We start from the raw sequence: 17,739 nt of genomic DNA, 5'->3' as shown, positions 1-17,739 counted from the left end.
GCCCATCCCCCCCCCTGGCAGTAGCGACTGAATGAGTCCCTCCTGCAGGATACGACAGTGGTCTCTGAAGTACGCCGAGACCTGGTGGAATACTTTGATAAAAACTACACACCGGGGATGGACCCGTTCTGTATATGGGAGGCGCATAAATGTGTGGTGCGCGGTTCCCTTATACGGATGGGAGCCAAACTCCATAAAGAGCGGACGGCTCATCTCAGAGACCTACTGTTACACATACACAAACTGGAACAGTCCCACAAGATATCACAGGATCGGTTACTAGGGGCAGAATTAGGGCAATTGAGGGAGCAAGTGCGATCACTCTGCCTTGCCAAGGCGAAGGCCACACTAGTTAAATGTAGAAGGCATTTTTATGAATTCAGTAATAAACCCAGTAGGACCTTGGCCCGCGCCCTCCGGAAAACCCGCTCGCGTACATACGTACCGCACATCACAGGTGCCCAGAATAAAACGACTGCAACTCCCACATGACATCTCAGAGATCTTCCGTGCCTATTACCACTCTCTCTACAATCTCCCAAAGGCACCCTCCTCACAGGACGGCGGTAGCCAACGGGAGAGGATCGAGGAGTATCTCCGATCCTCGGGGATGAAATCCATCCCACTTGATGATCTAGCAGCCTTGGAGGCCCCTATCTCTCCGGAGGAGTGGTCGTGGGCACTGAGGGACTCACCTACGGGGAGGGCCCCGGATGGCCTGTCTCTGCCGTACTATAAGACCTACTCAGAAGTGCTCGAACCCCACTTTATCCGGGCCTTTAATTCGCTAACCGAAGGGGGCTCCATTCCCAGGGATACACTGAGGGCATATATCACGGTTATACCCAAGGAAGGGAAGGACCCATCCCTATGCCAGAGTTATCGTCCTATTTCCCTACTGGATGTAGACTTGAAACTCTTTGCCAAGATTCTGGCACATCGGTTGTCTCCACTCCTTCAAACCGTAATACATACTGACCAAGTGGGTTTCATGCCCTTACGGGAAGCGAGAGATAACACCACACGGACAATTAATTTAATGTACCAAGCGGCACATCACGTCACTCCCCACTTGTTTTTTGTCAACGGACGCGGAAAAGGCTTTCGACAGGGTCAGTTGGGACTTTATGTTGGCCACTTTACGACATATCGGAATAGGGACTCATATGATGTCCTGGATCTCTGGTCTCTACTCCTCCCCGTCAGCTCAGGTCAAGGTCAATGGACACCTCTCATCCTCCTTCACGATTACTAACGGCACGCGCCAAGGCTGCCCCCTATCGCCTCTGATCTTTATTTTATGCCTGGAGCCCTTGCTGTGTCACATCCGCTCCAACCCGGACATTACAGGCTTGGACCTGGGCGGCAGAGCCCATAAGGTTGCCGCCTATGCGGATGATCTGCTGTTTTTCCTCACAGCCCCTAGAATTTCCTTGCCTAACCGGATGGCGGAGCTGAGTAGATACTCGAGATTATCCAATTTCAAAATAAACTACCAGAAGTCGGAGGCACTTAACATCTCGTTACCACAGACTCTGGTCGCTGATCTGTCGGAGTCCTTTTCTTTCAAGTGGGCAAGGGACTCGCTTAAATACCTGGGAGTTCGGCTTCCCGGTGATCTATCTCGCCTTTATGCGGTGAACTTTCCTTTGCTACTTCAACGTATAAAGGCGGACCTAGACACCTGGACGTCGGGCACATTCACCTGGTTCGGTAGGTGCGCGATTTTTAAAATGAACATCTTACCACGGATTTTTTATCTCCTACAGGCCCTACCGATACATATCCCACGCCCATTCTTTCAGTCCCTACTGTCCCTAGTGCACAAATTCATATGGGCAGGGAAACCAGCACATATCGCCCGATCGTTGCTATTTCGTGTAAAGGGGGAGGGGGGCATTGGTCTCCCGGACTTTGTCTCCTATCACCACGCCTCCCACTTGACACGAATCTTAGATTGGTTCCGGCATGGCGGGATGAAAGAATGGGTGTCCATGGAACAGGCGTTTACATCCATCCCACTGCAGGCCCTGCCGTGGTTGGGCAGACATGTTCCCAGGGTTGTGCGGTCCCACCCTAGCAGTCGCAACGCGGGTGTTTCCTCGGGCGTAATTCTCGCCGTCCCCCTCCCCGCTATTTCCGATTTTAGGCAACCCTGCATTTCCACCGGGACTGGATAGTGGCCCATTTCAAGTATGGTTGCGGGCGGGTAAGGGGCAGGCCCTACAATTTCAGCAGGAGGGGAGGTGGATGACGAGCGATCAAATACAATCTCTGTCGGATCCGGTCTCTTTCTCGGCGTGGCAGGTTACCCAGTTGCGACATTTCCTGATGTCCCTAGAACATCCTGGAGTGCAGCAACGGGACTGCTCCGCGTTTGAACTCCTGTGTAAAGGGCACAGGCACGATCCGACATGCTTTGTCCAGAATCTATGCGTTCTTGATCTCGCCCCCCAATTTGCCGCTACCTCCGTACTTGCGTAGCTGGGAGAGGGACTTGGGCGAAACATTCACCCCTGAACAACGAGACCGCCTGTTCACCATGACGCATAAGTCCTCCATGGCCAGTAGATTTCAAGAGGCAGGATTTAAGATATTGTCCCGTTGGTACAGGGTGCCTTCCAGATTGCATGCAATGATCCCGGCGGCCTCGCCACTATGCTGGAGATGTGAGGACCATGTGGGTACAATCTTGCATATTTTCTGTGACTGCCCACTCCTGACGGGGTTCTGGTCCGAGGTGTGGCGTATTTGGTCAAAGTTCACGGATTGTCCTCTCCCGCGATCTCCGGGCCTCTTCCTGCTTCATTTGTGCGAGGTCCCACTGCCCTTGTATAGACGTTCGGTAGTTCGACACCTGGTAAACACGGCTAGGGCATGTGTTCCTGCACTGTGGAGACAGTCCTGTCCTCCAACGGTGGGCATGTGGTTCGGCAAGATCCAGGAGATTATGACAATGGAGGACCTCACGGCATCAATGAAGGGGACTCATGCCTCCTTCCTAAAAACATGGCGTGAATGGATTAGTTTCCAAACGACCGAGGAATATAAAACCATCATGGCCTCGTGAATTCCCGTCTAGACACGGTATGTCAGGTCAGCTTCCCCCCCCCTCCTCCCCCCATTTCCTTCTCTTTCCTCACTATTTTGTCTTTTCTTCTTTCTGTCTCTGCATCTCTCTTCTCCTTTGATGCACCTGTGCGCACTCAGGATATATCATGCACGGCTGCGGGTTCAGGGTGCATATCGGAGATTCCTTAATTAACTGTATTTAGCGACATGGTACTTTCAGGTGACCCCATGTACTTATGCAGGGCAGATAACTGACCTGTGAAACGTTGACTGTTTTTCATTGCCTTTTTTCGCACTGTGTTGTGTATATTCTGTACGATTTGTAATATAAAAAAACAAAATGACAAATAAAAGAATTTATAAAAAAAAGAAAAACGGCTTCTGGGACACTTTGGAGAAAGGTACGTACCGCAGGTTCCACGACCAAATCAATGTAATGCCAAGCGGTTAGTGTACCTGAATGAATACTCTACCACCTTACACCATAATCCCGGGAGTAGGACCGGTGTGACGTTCCCTTGTGAAGGACTCTTCATGGCGTTATCCACGTGGTCTCCAGTCCAATCTATGGCTATTAGTGTATGTTCACACGGCTTAGCAAAACACGTCTGAAAATACGGAGCTGTTTTCAGGCGTAAACAGCTCCTGATTTTGAGACGTTTTTGTAACTACTCGCATTTTTCGCTGCGTATTTTACAGACATTATAGGAGCTGTTTTTCAATGGAATCAATGAAAAACGGCTCCAAAAACGTCAGAAGAAGTGACATGCACTTGTTTTTCGCGGGCGTCTTTTTACGCGCCGTCTTGACAGCGACGCGTAAAATAACACCTCTTCGGAACAGAACATCGTAAAAACCCATTGAAAGCAATGGGCAGATGTTTGTAGTCGTAATGGAGCTGTTTTTTCAGGCGTAATTCGAGGCGTAAAACACCCGAATTACGTCTGAAAACAGTGCGTGTGAACATACCCTTATTGCTTCCGAGACAAAAGCGGGACTCGTCGCTGAATAGTATAGACCTCCATTCCAGCCTACATTGACAATTAGTCTTGCTGTGCACCATTATAGCCTTTGATAGTGGTGGCTTGTGGTCAATGGAACACCTGTAGATGGCCGTCTGGCTTGTAGCCCAATGTCATACAAACTCCTTCTGATGTTTGTGTCAACATTGGTTGCCGCCCTAGGCTTGGGATGCGACATTCAATTTCACTTCCAGTACAGAATGGATCACTATTCTTCCAATCAGATGATCTATCTGTGAAAAGGTTCGCCTCCACGCACCTCTTGCGGTCATTCCTGTTCGTTGATGTTCCCCCAACCTCTGGGGCACGCAATATTGAACGGTGCTCACATCTCGGCCTAGGTAGCAATCTGCCGTAGTGATACACGAAGGTCTCCCAGTTCAAGGATTCTGTCCCTCTCAGTTTGCTTCAAGTGGCGAAAACTGGCATGTCGAAGAACAGGAGGCATCACACAATCATCCCACACTTCTTAATCAGATTTTTGAGGTTTCTTGTGGTTAATAAAACTTAGCTTTCAATCTGGCTTTTATGCCCCTCCCACATGCCAGAGATTGGATTTAGGCGTTTAAAAATGTAATAATTTGCAGATTTTAGCGACACCTGCTAATTCCTGGATTTGCATAACCTTACGGCTTTCCCTTCTTGGTGTTGAAATTTCAATTTTGGAGGAGATATATATATCTATATATAAATATATATATCTATATATAGATATAGTGCGATATAACTCTTACCAGGAAGCTGCAGCAGCATCTGTAGTTTTCACTCTGCCCCTGCTTCCCCCTTCAAAGACTTGTATTCAAAGCGTGTCTGTGTCTCTCATTGCTCTCCCCTTTCCTGCTCTCTGGACTTGCTTAGGCATGTCTTTTTCTCTCCCTTTTCCCACTGCCCTTTCCATAGTCTTGGATTAGCAGGCAGTGAAAAGACATACCCCCACTTTTTGCAGCCCATCAATTCTGTTCTGCACCTAGGGAGGAATTTTGCTTAACCAGTTCAGGACCGGGCTATTTTGCGCCTTCATAGACAAGGCAGGTTTCATTTTTTATCTTTTTATACACACATTTTTTGCCATTTTAGATTTTTTTTTCATAAAGTTTGAAAATAATAGTAAAAAATAAGCTTTTTTTTACGTTTCAGCTATTTTTTTTTGGTAATAACATAGTTTTACCCTAAAATAGACCTTTTATTTGTGATCGTCATTGTCTACCGTAAATTTTATTATATTACATGTCTATATTAGGGTAATTGGGTCAGCGCTAGCGTTACGACAATGATTGGCGGGGGGGACGTTTTTTTTGGGGTGGGTATTTTATGTGTATTTATTATTTAACTTTTTTTTGCACTTTACTTTATTATTTTTTCATTACTATTGTCTGTCCCTCAAAGGTCAAAAAAGACCTTTGGGGAACTTTAGATTTTTTTTTTCTTTCTTTTACACCATGTTTTTCCACTGTAACTGGGGCTGCACAGCAGCCCCAGTTACAGGGGAAATCAGCCCTCTCATAGTGACGATTGTCACTAACTGGGCTGTGCTGGGTCTAGTTAGACCCATCAGCAGTCTGTCAGTAACGGCACCCGGCGATCATGTGACCAGTCACATGATCACAGGGAGGAATAGAGACAGCGCCGCTGCCTCTATTCATATACACAGCGTTCATTGAGCGCTGTGTAAAAAGACATCGGAGAAGACAGAAGCAGCTAAAGCTGCTTCTATCTTCTCCTCAGGGTCCCCGGCAGTCACTGATAGCCGGAGACCCGACATTCAGCTGCCCGATCGCGCGGGCAGCAAGTTAAAACCCGAGCCGTAAAAAGTCTATGGCTCGGGTTTTAAGGACCCTGACCGCTGGCCGTAAAAATACAGCCAGCGGTCAGGAACCAGTTAACAGGGACAGACAGTAGATTACAGAACAGGAGACACAGACACCCAGTGGCAGTAAACTCACTCAGCATTTGAATGGATAAAAACTACAATTTAACCGTAAGTAAATTACACAGTTGATCTATAGCAGGTATACTATTAATTAGCATAAAGTTTTTGAAAAGTAGTGTCCATTTAAAAAGGCTCTGTCACCACATTATAAGTGGTCTATCTTGTACATAATGTGATCGGCACTGTAATGTAGATTACAGCAGTGTTTTTTTATTTAGAAAAACGATCATTTTTGACTGAGTTATGATCTATATTAGCTTTATGCTAATGAGTTTCTCAATGGACAACTGGGCGTGTTTTACTATATGACCAAGTGGGCGTTGTACAGAGGAGTGTATGACGCTGACCAATCAGCATTATACACTTCATTCATTTACACTGCAGATAGCGATAAATCTATATCGCTATTTGCAGTCACATAAACACACTATAACGCTACTCATGTGTCATGACAATGATTATACGTTACCTCCAGCCAGGACGTGACGCGTATTCATTCTCCTGACCACTTCTGTAGCGTCTCTGTGATTTACAACACAGCAGGCGTAGTCTCGCGAGATTACGCTGTAAACTGTTATTCACAGCGAGATCTGTGGCCTCAAAAATGTAACCACCAGATTCATAAAAATAATGTAAAAATGAATGTCACCTTTGTTTTGGTCCAAGAACTCTTCTGTAAAAATTGGTACATCAAAAGCTGAAAAAATATCGCTCTGAGAATCTCCAGTCTGAAAAGATAGATAATATATTTCAATATTGCTGTAAAAAAAAAAACCTTACAACTGAGATGAGTTTTCAAGAGGAGGAAAACCAGTTTCACATCTGCATTAGAGACCCAGTTAGGGGCCTCGGTCAAAGATCTGGCCAAAAGTACCGAAAACAATAGCGTTGTATGCTATGCTATTGTTTCCGGTAAAACCATGGACACCTGAACGGAATCCCGAAGGAACCCATCAAAGTCAATGGGTTCTTTTGGGCGCCGATGGTGTACATCATACAACAGAACCAGCTTCCGGTAGTTTCATTGTTCTGCTCCTCTGAGCAGAACAACGGAAAAATTTACGCAGATGTGAACAGAAAACAACATATTATATCACAGAACAGTTAAAGTGTACCTAACTTTCCAGAATAACCAGTCATTCATGAGGAAAAACACTATTTCTGGCCATTATATGACTTGTTTATGGCATTTTTTTTTAAAATGTAATTGTCCCCTCGGCAGGCTGTGTCTCGAATTCTCAATTTTATCTAAGTTAGCTGGGGGAGCCCAACGGCTATCACGTTTAACACACAGAGATAGGAGAGCAGAATTCTCATCTTCTCGATCTGTCAAATATACATAAAGGCTGCAGCAGCATGGAGAAAATTATACACCAGTAACGAGTAGTGTAGCGGAAAATCCAGCATAGGGATGACAACACTTACCAGGAAGCTGCTGTATATCTGCTTCTTTTGCACTCTGCCCCTTCCCACCCACAATAGACTTCAAGGGGTTGTGCAGGCAGGGGGCGGTTTTTCATAATGATGACCTATCCACAGGATAGGTCATCAGTATATAATTGACTGTATAGTGGCCTTGCTGGGTTACTGCAGCTCTGCTTCTATTCACTTGAGTAGGAGCACAACTGCAGTACTGGAGCAGGGTCACTATACTGTGACTGCAGCACAATGCTTTAGCCACCGACCACTACATAACTTTCGATACAAGGAGGCAGGCGGAAAAGCTAATCGGTGCAGTGTCCAGATGTTGGACCCCCACCGATCATATACCGATGACCTATGCCGTGGATAGGTCATCAGTATTAAGAAAAATGCCCCTCTACCTGGACAACCCCTTCAAAATGGGCAGCGTGTCTGTCTCGTTCTGCTCCCTCCTTCTCCCCCTCCCCATAGACTTCTATTGGCAAGCAGTGAAGTGACACCCCCCTACTTTCTGCAGTCCATCAAATCTGCCCTGTAAATAGGGACGGAGTTTGCTTGACAACAGGGGGTGGAGAGCAGATTACAGAAAGGCAGACACCTTGTAGCAGTAGCTTCATACAGAATTTGCATGTATAAAAACAACAATATTTTAACAGAAAGTTATAAAGCTCATATATATATCTCAGGTATACTATTAGATTGGCTAGGGGTGTAACTAAAAGCTTAAAGAGGCTCTGTCACCAGATTTTGCAACCTCTATCTGCTATTGCAGCAGATCGGCGCTGCAATGTAGATTACAGTAGCGTTTTTATTTTTAAAAAACGAGCATTTTTGGCCAAGTTATGACCATTTTTGTATTTATGCAAATGAGGCTTGCAAAAGTACAACTGGGCGTGTTGGAAAGTAGAAGTAAAACTGGGCGTGTATTATGTGCGTACATTGGGGCGTTTTTACTTCTTTTACTAGCTGGGCGTTCTGACGAGAAGTATCATCCACTTCTCTTCAGAACGCCCAGCTTCTGGCAGATCACGCTGTGACGTCACTTCCCCAGGTCCTGCATCGTGTCAGACGAGCGAGGACAAATCGGCACCAGAGGCTACAGTTGATTCTGCAGCAGCATCAGCGTTTGCAGGTAAGTAGCTACATCGACTTACCTGCAAACGCCGATGCTGCTGCAGAATCATCTGTAGCCTCTGGTGCCGAAGTGTCCTCGCTCGTCTGACATGATGCAGGACCTGGGGAAGTGACGTCACAGCGTGATCTGCCAGAAGCTGGGCGTTCTGAAGAGAAGTGGATGATACTTCCCGTCAGAACGCCCAGCTAGTAAAAGAAGTAAAAACGCCCCGATGTACGCACATAATACACGCTCAGTTGTACTTTTCAACACGCCCAGTTGTACTTTTGCAAGCCTCATTTGCATAAATACAAAAATGGTCATAACTTGGCCAAAAATGCTCGTTTTTAAAAAATAAAAACGTTACTGTAATCTACATTGCAGCGCCTATCTGCTGCAATAGCAGATAGGGGTTGCAAAATCTGGTGACAGAGCCTCTTTAAGGGCCCTGGTGAAAAAGCTGTTTGCACCCAAACTTTTTTTCATGGCAGACGGCCCACAGCTTTCAGCTGCATCGCTGGGTCTCTTAAGTGACCCATCAGTGCAGTACTAGCACTAGATCTCAGACAACACATCTAAAAAGACTACAACCCCTACAGCTCTGCCACTGGATAGGATTAGATACAGCAGCTCAGCAGACAGTATCATACATGATAGTATTAGATACATAGTAGGGTTGAAAAAAAGACAAGTCCATCAAGTTCAACCAAGGGATGGGAAGAGGAAAGGGAAACATTTTTACACATAGGAGCTAATATTTTTTTGTTCTAGGAAATGATCTAAGCCTTTTTTAAAGCTATCTACTGTAGCTACTGTGACCAACTCCTGGGTAGACTATTCCAAAGATTCACAGTTCTCACAGCAGAGAAGGCTTGTTGCCTCTGCAGATTGAACCTTTTTTTATCCAGACGGAGGGAGTGCCCCCTTGTTTTTTGAGGGGGTTTTACATGGAACAGGATCACCATATTTTTTGTATGTGCCATTCATATATTTATATAAGTTAATCATGTCCCCCTTAGTCGTCTTCTCTCAAGGCTAAACAGGTTTAATTCTTTTAATCTTTCCTCATAACTTAGATTCTCCATGCCCCTTATTTGCCCTTTGTATTTTTTCCAACTCCAGGGCATCCTTTCTATGAACTGGAGCCCAGAACTGAACTATATATTCCATATTAGGCCTCACTAATGCTTTGTAAAGTGGTAATATTATATCCCTGTCCCGCGAGTCCATGCCTCTTAATACACGACAATATCTTGCTGGCCTTTACAGGGCCCAGCAAATCGTATTCTTATACTCCTGAATCGGGTCCTCTTCATCTCAGTGGACAGCACGGGTCCTGACGACATTCTGCATCATGGGGCACCGTGGCATTATCTTCAAGGGGAATGGTCTACTTGGGGCACTGTGTGGTAACTATCTTCAAAGGACACTGTGTGGCACTAGCTACAGGGGGGGGGGGGGACGACAGTGTGGCTTTTTATAATGGCATTGTGGCAGATAAGCCTCGGATTTCCGCCGCAAATCCACAAGTCAGAAGTGCCTATGGCAAATCCGACCCGTATGAATATAGCCTTACTATTGGTGTTCAGCTCAGACCTTCACCTGACGGCAGACCCAGGTAAATGGACCTTCACTAACAATAGTTGATAGTGGAGTACCCCTGCCCTACACTGTCAAGCTCCACATACAAGTTGTGCAGATCACTTATTGAATTTCTATACATTGCTGTAAATCTTGCCATTGAATATAGTTTGCTACATTTATTCTATTGAGGAAGTACTTGTGCAGAACTTTTCTGAAACATTTTAGGGTACGTTCACACGCCGAATCAAAAACGTCTGAAAATACGGAGCGGTTTTCAAAGGAAAACAGCTCCTGATTTTCAGACTTTTTTAAACCACTCGTGATTTTCGCGGCCGTTTTGTAGCTGTTTTCTATAGAGTCAATGAAAAACAGCTCCAAAAACGTCCCAAGAAGTGTCCTGCATTTTTTTTCGTGGCCGTTTTTCAAAACAGCCGCGTAAAAAAATGGCCCATCGTTACAGATCAACGTTTTTCCCATTGAAAAATCAATGTGCAGATGTTTGGAGGCGTTCTGCTTCCGGTTTTTCAGGCGTTTACAACCCAAAAAAATGGCCAAAAATAGGCCGTGTGAACATAGCATTACAGTACAACTGTTTTTCCCAGTCTGTTGGGTTGACAGCTTGCTTGTCTGTCCAACACTACACAACCAGGCACGAGCTTAATGTAAACATGAACAGAATGTCTTTATTCACAGACCTCCCTATTAGACTCCTTCCCCGACATCTTCCATCAAGGAGAGTCGAAAAATTCAGGAGACCCCATACATGTAAGCTAACAGACTGCTCTAGTGGGCTTGTAAAACAAGTGGTTTGTATATCAAGTGGAGTTACAAAACCGGAGTTAAAGCCCCAGTAAGGACTCTTTTCTTTTTGCATTAACAACTGTTCACTGTTTTTATTTTTTTTTGGAACTGGGATAATGGATAGCAAGATTGGAGGTTTTCTTCAGTGCACAGTTTGCCATATGTATGCACGACTGGAACCTGAGTTCCAGGGTGAATATCTATGTGGCAGATGTGAGCATGTTGGTCACCTGGAAGCTCGCATAAGAGATCTGGAGGAGCAAAATGCAATACTGAGGAAGATAGACAATCTTGAGCGGAGCATGCTGCTCACAGAGCATGCAGTTAGTGGGTTAGAACTGGAGGGTGAAGACATGGGTCAGCAGGATCAGGCAAGTTTCTGGGTTAATGTAGTTAGGGGCAGTAGAAAGGGGTTCAAGAAAAGGAAGGCCAATCCGGTTTTGTGATATTCCAAGCAAAATTGCCAAGTTGAGTGATGATGCGAGGGTGTCGGTCTCAGAAATGGCAGCCCTAGTGGATACTGATCTCCCTAAGAGCCGGGAGAACAGCCCAGCTAGTAGTCGGCGGGATGGTAATGCAGGTAAGCCAAGACAATTGATAGTCGTAGGGGATTCTATAATCAGAAAGACGGATAGAATAATTTGTCGCCAAGACCACCTCAACCGAATGGTTTGCTGTCTCCCTGGTGCCAGGGTTCGGCATGTGGTGGAACGGGTGGACAAATTGCTGAGAGGGGCTGGTGATCATCCAGCTGTCGTGGTCCATGTCGGTACCAACGACAGAATAAATGGTAGGTGGAGGAGCCTTAGGGTATGTGCACACGTAGTGACCAAAAACGTCTGAAAATCCAGAGCTGTTTTCAAGGGAAAACAGACCCTGCTTTTCAGACGTTTTTTGACCAACTCGCATTTTTCGCTGCGTTTTTCGCGCCGTTTTCTACGTCCGTTTTTGGAGCTGTTTTCATTGGAGTCTATGAGAAAACAGCTCCAAAAACGTCCAAAGAAGTGTCCTGCAGTTCTTTTGACGAGGCTGTATTTTTACGCGTCGTCGTTTGACAGCTGTCAAACGACGACGCGTAAATAACAGGTCGTCTGCACAGTATGTCGGCAAACCCATTCAAATGAATGGGCAGATGTTTGCCGACGTATTGTAGCCCTATTTTCAGACGTAAAACGAGGCATAATACGCCTCGTTTACGTCTGAAAATAGGTCGTGTGAACACAGCCTTAAGAATAATTTTAAAGAACTAGGCTACAAGCTGAAGGGAAGGACCTCCAAGGTTGTATTCTCAGGAATACTGCCTGTGCCATGCGCATCACAGGAAAGACAGCGGGAACTCAGGGAGTTAAATGCATGGCTGAAGTCTTGGTGTAGAGGAGAAGGCTTTGGGTTCCTAGAGCACTGGGCTGACTTTTCATTGGGGTACAAACTGTATTCTGCAGATGATTTGCACCTAAATGGAAGGGGGTCCGCTGTGCTGGGGGAGAGAATTCTAGCTGGGGTGGTGGAGTATTTAAACTAGGACTGAGGGGGGAGGTCAATGTAGAAAAAAAAAGGGGAAGTCAGGTTAGAGAGGGGTCAGACTATGTTGGTGGGGGGTGAAAGACTGAGGGGAGAGGACTAGACAACAGGATAAGGAGATCCTTTTGTTACAAAACAGCAGTGTAAATAAAAATGCCCAAATAATGTCAAAAAATCAAATTTATGATAATAAAAGTGAAAAACTGAAAGGCAAGTTAAAGCGTAGGTTCACAAATGCCAGAAGTCTAGCAAGCTGGAGGCCTTGGTACTGGAAGAAAATATAGATATAGTTGGTGTTGCTGAAACATGGCTGGACTCTTCACATGACTGGGCTGTAAATCTACAGGGTTTTACACTGTTTCGGAAAGACAGGACAAATAGGAAAGGTGGTGGTGTATGTATGTATGTATGTGAGAAGTGATATGAAGGAGAGTGTGAAAGAGACAATAGTGGGTGAAGATTGTGAGGAGATTGAGGGTGGAACTAGAAAGGGAGGTAATCACTGAAAAAAATACTTTTGGTGTAATCCATAAACCCCCCAATATAACTGAGGAGATGGAAGGTCAGCTATATAAAACAGATGGAGCGGGCTGCACAGGCGGGTACTGTAGTAATAATGGGAGATTTTAATTTCCGGGATATTAATTGGTGTCATGGTTCGGCTTCAACTGCAAAGGGGAGACATTTCCTCAACCTGTTGCAGGAAAATTTTATAGGCCAGTTTGTGGAAGACCCGACTAGAGGTGAAGCTCTGTTGGATCTGGTCATTTCTAATAATGCAGATCTTGTTGGGAATGTCAATGTTCGTGAAAACCTTGGTAACAGTGATCACAATATAGTTACATTTTACCAATACTGTAAAAAACAAACACCAGCTGCGAGGGCAAAAACATTTAATTTTAAGAAAGCCAATTTCCCCAGGATGAGGGCTGCAATTCAGGATATAGACTGGGAAGAACTAATGATAAATAATGGGACAAATGATAAATGGGAGATTTTCAAATCTACTTTGGGTAATTATAGTGCAAAATGTATAACTATAGGTAACAAGTATAAACGACTAAAATTAAATCCCACATGGCTTACACTTTCTGTGAAAGGGGCAATACATGACAAAAAAGGGCATTTAAAAAATACAAATCTGAGGGTATCCCCCCCTCCATATGCTGCAGGTGTCAGCTGTGTATTACAGCTCACACCCGGGACTAACGGACAGGAACAGCGATCGTGCGGTTACAGATGCCTGTAAAAACAACAATATATTGCAATACGTTAGTATTGGAGTATATTGTACCAGCGATCCAATGATCGCTGGTTGAAGTCCCCTATGGGGACTAATAAAATGTGTAGAAGAATTAATGTTATTAGTAGTGATAAAAAACAACTTTAAAGTAAAAAAAACAAAAACCTTTTCCCATTTTTCTTCTAAAGTAATGTAAAAAAAATAACCAAAATTGGTATTGCTGTGTCTGTAAAAAGCAAAACTATTACAATATACAATTATTTAACTTGCACGGTGAAGACCGTAAAAAAATTAATTTAAACCGCCAAAATCGCAGTTTTTTTTGTCACATTAGCTCTCATAAAAAACATGTAATACATCTTTTTGATCACATTTTATGTACCAAAAAATGGTACCAATAAAAACGACAGCTCGTCCCGCAAAAAATAAGACCTCCCACCGCTCAATCAACCGAAAAATAAAAAACAAACCGTTACGGCTCTCACAATGTGGTGAAACAAAACAATTATTATTTTAACAAAATAGATTTTTCTTTGTAAAAGTAGTATAATATAAAAAAAAAAAACGATACAAATTTGGTATCACCGTAATTGTATTGAGCCGCAGAATAAAGTAAAGTTTTTGTTTTTACCGCAGGGCGAAAGCTGTAAAAACGAAACCCCCAAAAAATGGAATGATTTTTTTCACAATTTCAGCCCGCAAAGAATTTTTTTTCTGTTTCCCAGTCCATATTATGGTACTTTAAATGGTGTCAATAGAAACTACAATTCCTCCCGCAAAAAATAAGCCCTCACTCACAGAAAAAGAAAAAAGTTATGGCTCTAAGAACGGGAGTGAAAAACGAATATAAGAAAGCAAAAAATGGATCAGTCCTGAAAGGGTTACATAGTTACATCGTACGGCTGAAAAAAATACACATCTCCATAAATTTCATTTCCAATGAAAAAAAAGTATGACCACATGTGGGGTATTTCCATGCTCAGGAGAAATTGCTTTACAAAAATTGGTTGTTTTTTTCTCCTTTATCCCTTGTGAAAATTCCACATTTTAGTGGAAAAAATGGTGATATTGATTTACGCGGTACTAATTCTAATAAATTCTGCAAAAGACCCGTGGGGTCTAAATGCTTACTATACCCCGAGAAAAAATCCTTGAGAGGTGTTTCCAAAATGGGGTCACTTTTGAGGTGTTTCCACTGTTTTGGCACCACAAGATCTCTTCAAACCTGACATGGTGCCTAAGATATATTTTAAAAAAAGGAGGCCCAAAACCCATTAGGTGCTCCTTTGCTTCTGAGGCCTGTGTTTCAGTCCATTAGCGCACTAGGGCCACATGTGGGATATTTCTAAAAACTGAAGAATCTGGGCAATAAATATTGAGTAGCATTTCTCGGGTAAAATCTTGTGTTAGAAAAAAAATTATTTTTTTATTAGAAATGAATTTCGCCCAAAAAAATAAAATTTGTACATTTCAGCTCTACTTTGCTTCCTGTGAAACGCCTAAAGGGTTGTGAATGCTGATTCGAATACCTTGAGGGGTGAAGTTTTCAAAATGGGGTGATTTATGGGGATTTTCTAATATATAAGGCCCTCAAAGCCACTTCAGAACTGAACTGGTCCCTGAAAAAATGGCCTGAAATTTTCTTTACAATATGAGAAATTGCTGCTAAAGTTCTAAGCCTTATAACGTCATAGAAAAATAAAAGGACGTTCAAAAAACGATGCAAACATAAAGTAGACATATGGGAAATATTAACTAGCAACTATTTTGTGTGGTATAACTATCTGTTTTACAAGCAGATAAGTTAAAATTTAGAAAAATGCTAATTTTTGCAAATGTTCTCTAAATTTTGGTGTTTTTCAAAAAAAAATACAGAATTTATAGACCAAATTTTTTCACTTTCAAAGTACAACATGTTACGAGAAAATCTCAGGATCGCTTGGATAGGTAAAAGCATTCCGAAGTTATTACCACAAAGTAACACGTCAGATTTTAAAAAAATCGTCTGTGTCCTGAAGGCCAAAACAGGCTGGGTCCTGAAGGGGTTAAACATTGGGGGCCTCAATAGCGCCTTTAAACGCAGCTTGTTCTGGAAAGAAGCTAAAATTATTGAAATGTAATGTGTTATTTAGTCAAGCGACACTTCCACATGCATAAAACTCCGGCATTTAGTAGCAAGGAGTCCTTATTGCAGTTCGGAACACCGTAGCCTTCAAATTTGACTAAATTGATAGATCCTCAAGGCAGATATATAGGCTTACCGTATTTTTCGTACTATAAGACGCAGTTTTTAGCAAGAATAAATCTTGCTAAGAAGTCCCTGCCTCTTATAGTCCGCAGTCAAGCTGAGCCCGCTCGATACACTGCACGTGTCATCTCTGTTTACAGCGGACACGCTGATCTAACGGCCAGGAACAGCAATTTCGCTGTTCCCGGACGTTTAAAGGGGTTTTGCCATAAAGAATATGTATCCCCTACCCACAGGATAGGAGATACACGTGTGATGAATGGGGGTTCGACTCCCAGCGATAAGGAAAACGGGGACCGAATGTCACCAAGAGCGCTACATGAGATGCTTTGACTTCCGCGTTCTGTGTCCGGCAGCTCCATAGTGATGAATTTGATTGATGATTTGATTTAATTTGAATGATTTTGCTGGAGCTGCTGAACAAATAAGCCGGACATAGAACTCGGAAGTCCAAGCTCCTCATGTAGCGCTCTGGGTGACTTTCGGTCCCATTCTCCTTATCGCTGGGTGTCCCAGCGGTCGGACCCCCAGCGATCCCACATGTACCCCATATCCTGTGGATAGGGAATATATGTGTTTTATTGCAAACCCCTTTAACTAGTTAAATGCCGCGGTCAATAGGGACCGTGGCATTTATAGGGGTTTTTCCATGAAGGACATTTATGATATATCCACAGAATATGTCAAATTTCAGATAGATGCAGGTCCCACCTTTGGTATCCGCACCTAACTCTAGAACGGGGCCCCCTAAACCCCGTTCTAACTTTCTGTGCTCTCTTGGCCACTTGATTACATGTGGAATTACGGAAACAGAATAACCCGCTGAGCTACGCTGTTTCCATAACTCCCATAGAACTGAATAGTAGTTCTATGTAACCAAATGGCCGTTGGTTCAAGTCCCCTAGGGGAACTAATAAAATGTGTAAAAATAATAATAATTTGGTATTGCTGCATCTGTAAAAGTCCGATTTATTACAATATACCATTATTTAACCCGCACGATGAACGGCATAAAAAAGAAATTGAATCATTAGAATAGTTTTTTGGTCACCTTAGCGCTTAAAAAAGAATAAATAAAAAAAATAATAAAAAAAGACTTCCGGTGGGCAGGACATCCAGGATGGCCGCATTTTAATCCAGCTCCTGCACCCAGCTGCAGAATCCAGTCTCCAGACCGCGCATCCCGGGTTTTTAGTGGCCGGAGACGACTGAATATCCCGGTGACAACATCACTCTGCCGCAGGAGCGCCATATTGACCGCCGAAGTCGGCCCAACAGGAAGGCGTGAGACAGCTCTGGGAGGTGGAGGAGCTGCCGCCCGCCATCTTGAGAGCTAGGCCACGAGATCTCAGGCCTCCTTCCCTGACACGCTAGAGGGGAAGTGAAGCAGAAGACAGCCAGAGATAGAGCCGTGAGAGGTGGGGATCCCTTGGCAGCAAGGCTCCCCTCAGTAAACAAGGAGGATCTGCAGCACTTACCCGCAGATGTCAGCTCATAGACCCCCATCAGGACCGACCGCACTGCATGCTGCCTGCAAACAGTGAGAGACACCTCACTGGTAACGGACTCTGACTCGCTGGCTGGATACAGCGAAGTACTCTGCACTGCTACCGTTTGCCTCATTGCCTGTCAGCATGTGGATGTGATTTGCTCGTGTAGAAGTTACCCTGTCTGTGTGGTTTAAGGCACTTGAAGCTCTTGCAAAGAAACAAACAAGAAAAAAAAAAAGAAAAAAATTATTCCCTGCGTGTGAGCTGGAAATCTTTAGTAACAACTAGCCGA

The 17,739-nt window shown here is 44.1% G+C and overlaps 1 protein-coding gene across 4 annotated transcripts in view; it reads right to left on the bottom strand.

The window, feature by feature from the left end:
- HMG20B (high mobility group 20B) overlaps nt 1-17,739 on the bottom strand; it is a 202,199-nt gene that overhangs the window by 43,097 nt on the left and 141,363 nt on the right. For all 4 annotated transcript variants that reach the window (XM_075850295.1, XM_075850287.1, XM_075850293.1 and 1 more), the window contains one exon: nt 6,674-6,752. In XM_075850295.1, coding sequence (XP_075706410.1) covers nt 6,674-6,752 — 79 coding nt within the window. The remainder of the gene's footprint in view (nt 1-6,673; nt 6,753-17,739) is intronic.

This window comes from Rhinoderma darwinii, chromosome 1, assembly GCF_050947455.1.
Source record: "Rhinoderma darwinii isolate aRhiDar2 chromosome 1, aRhiDar2.hap1, whole genome shotgun sequence".
NCBI classification, from domain to species: domain Eukaryota; kingdom Metazoa; phylum Chordata; class Amphibia; order Anura; family Rhinodermatidae; genus Rhinoderma; species Rhinoderma darwinii.
The sequence above is the reverse complement of the archived record's forward strand: the minus strand, read 5'-3'. Positions and strand labels throughout refer to the sequence as shown.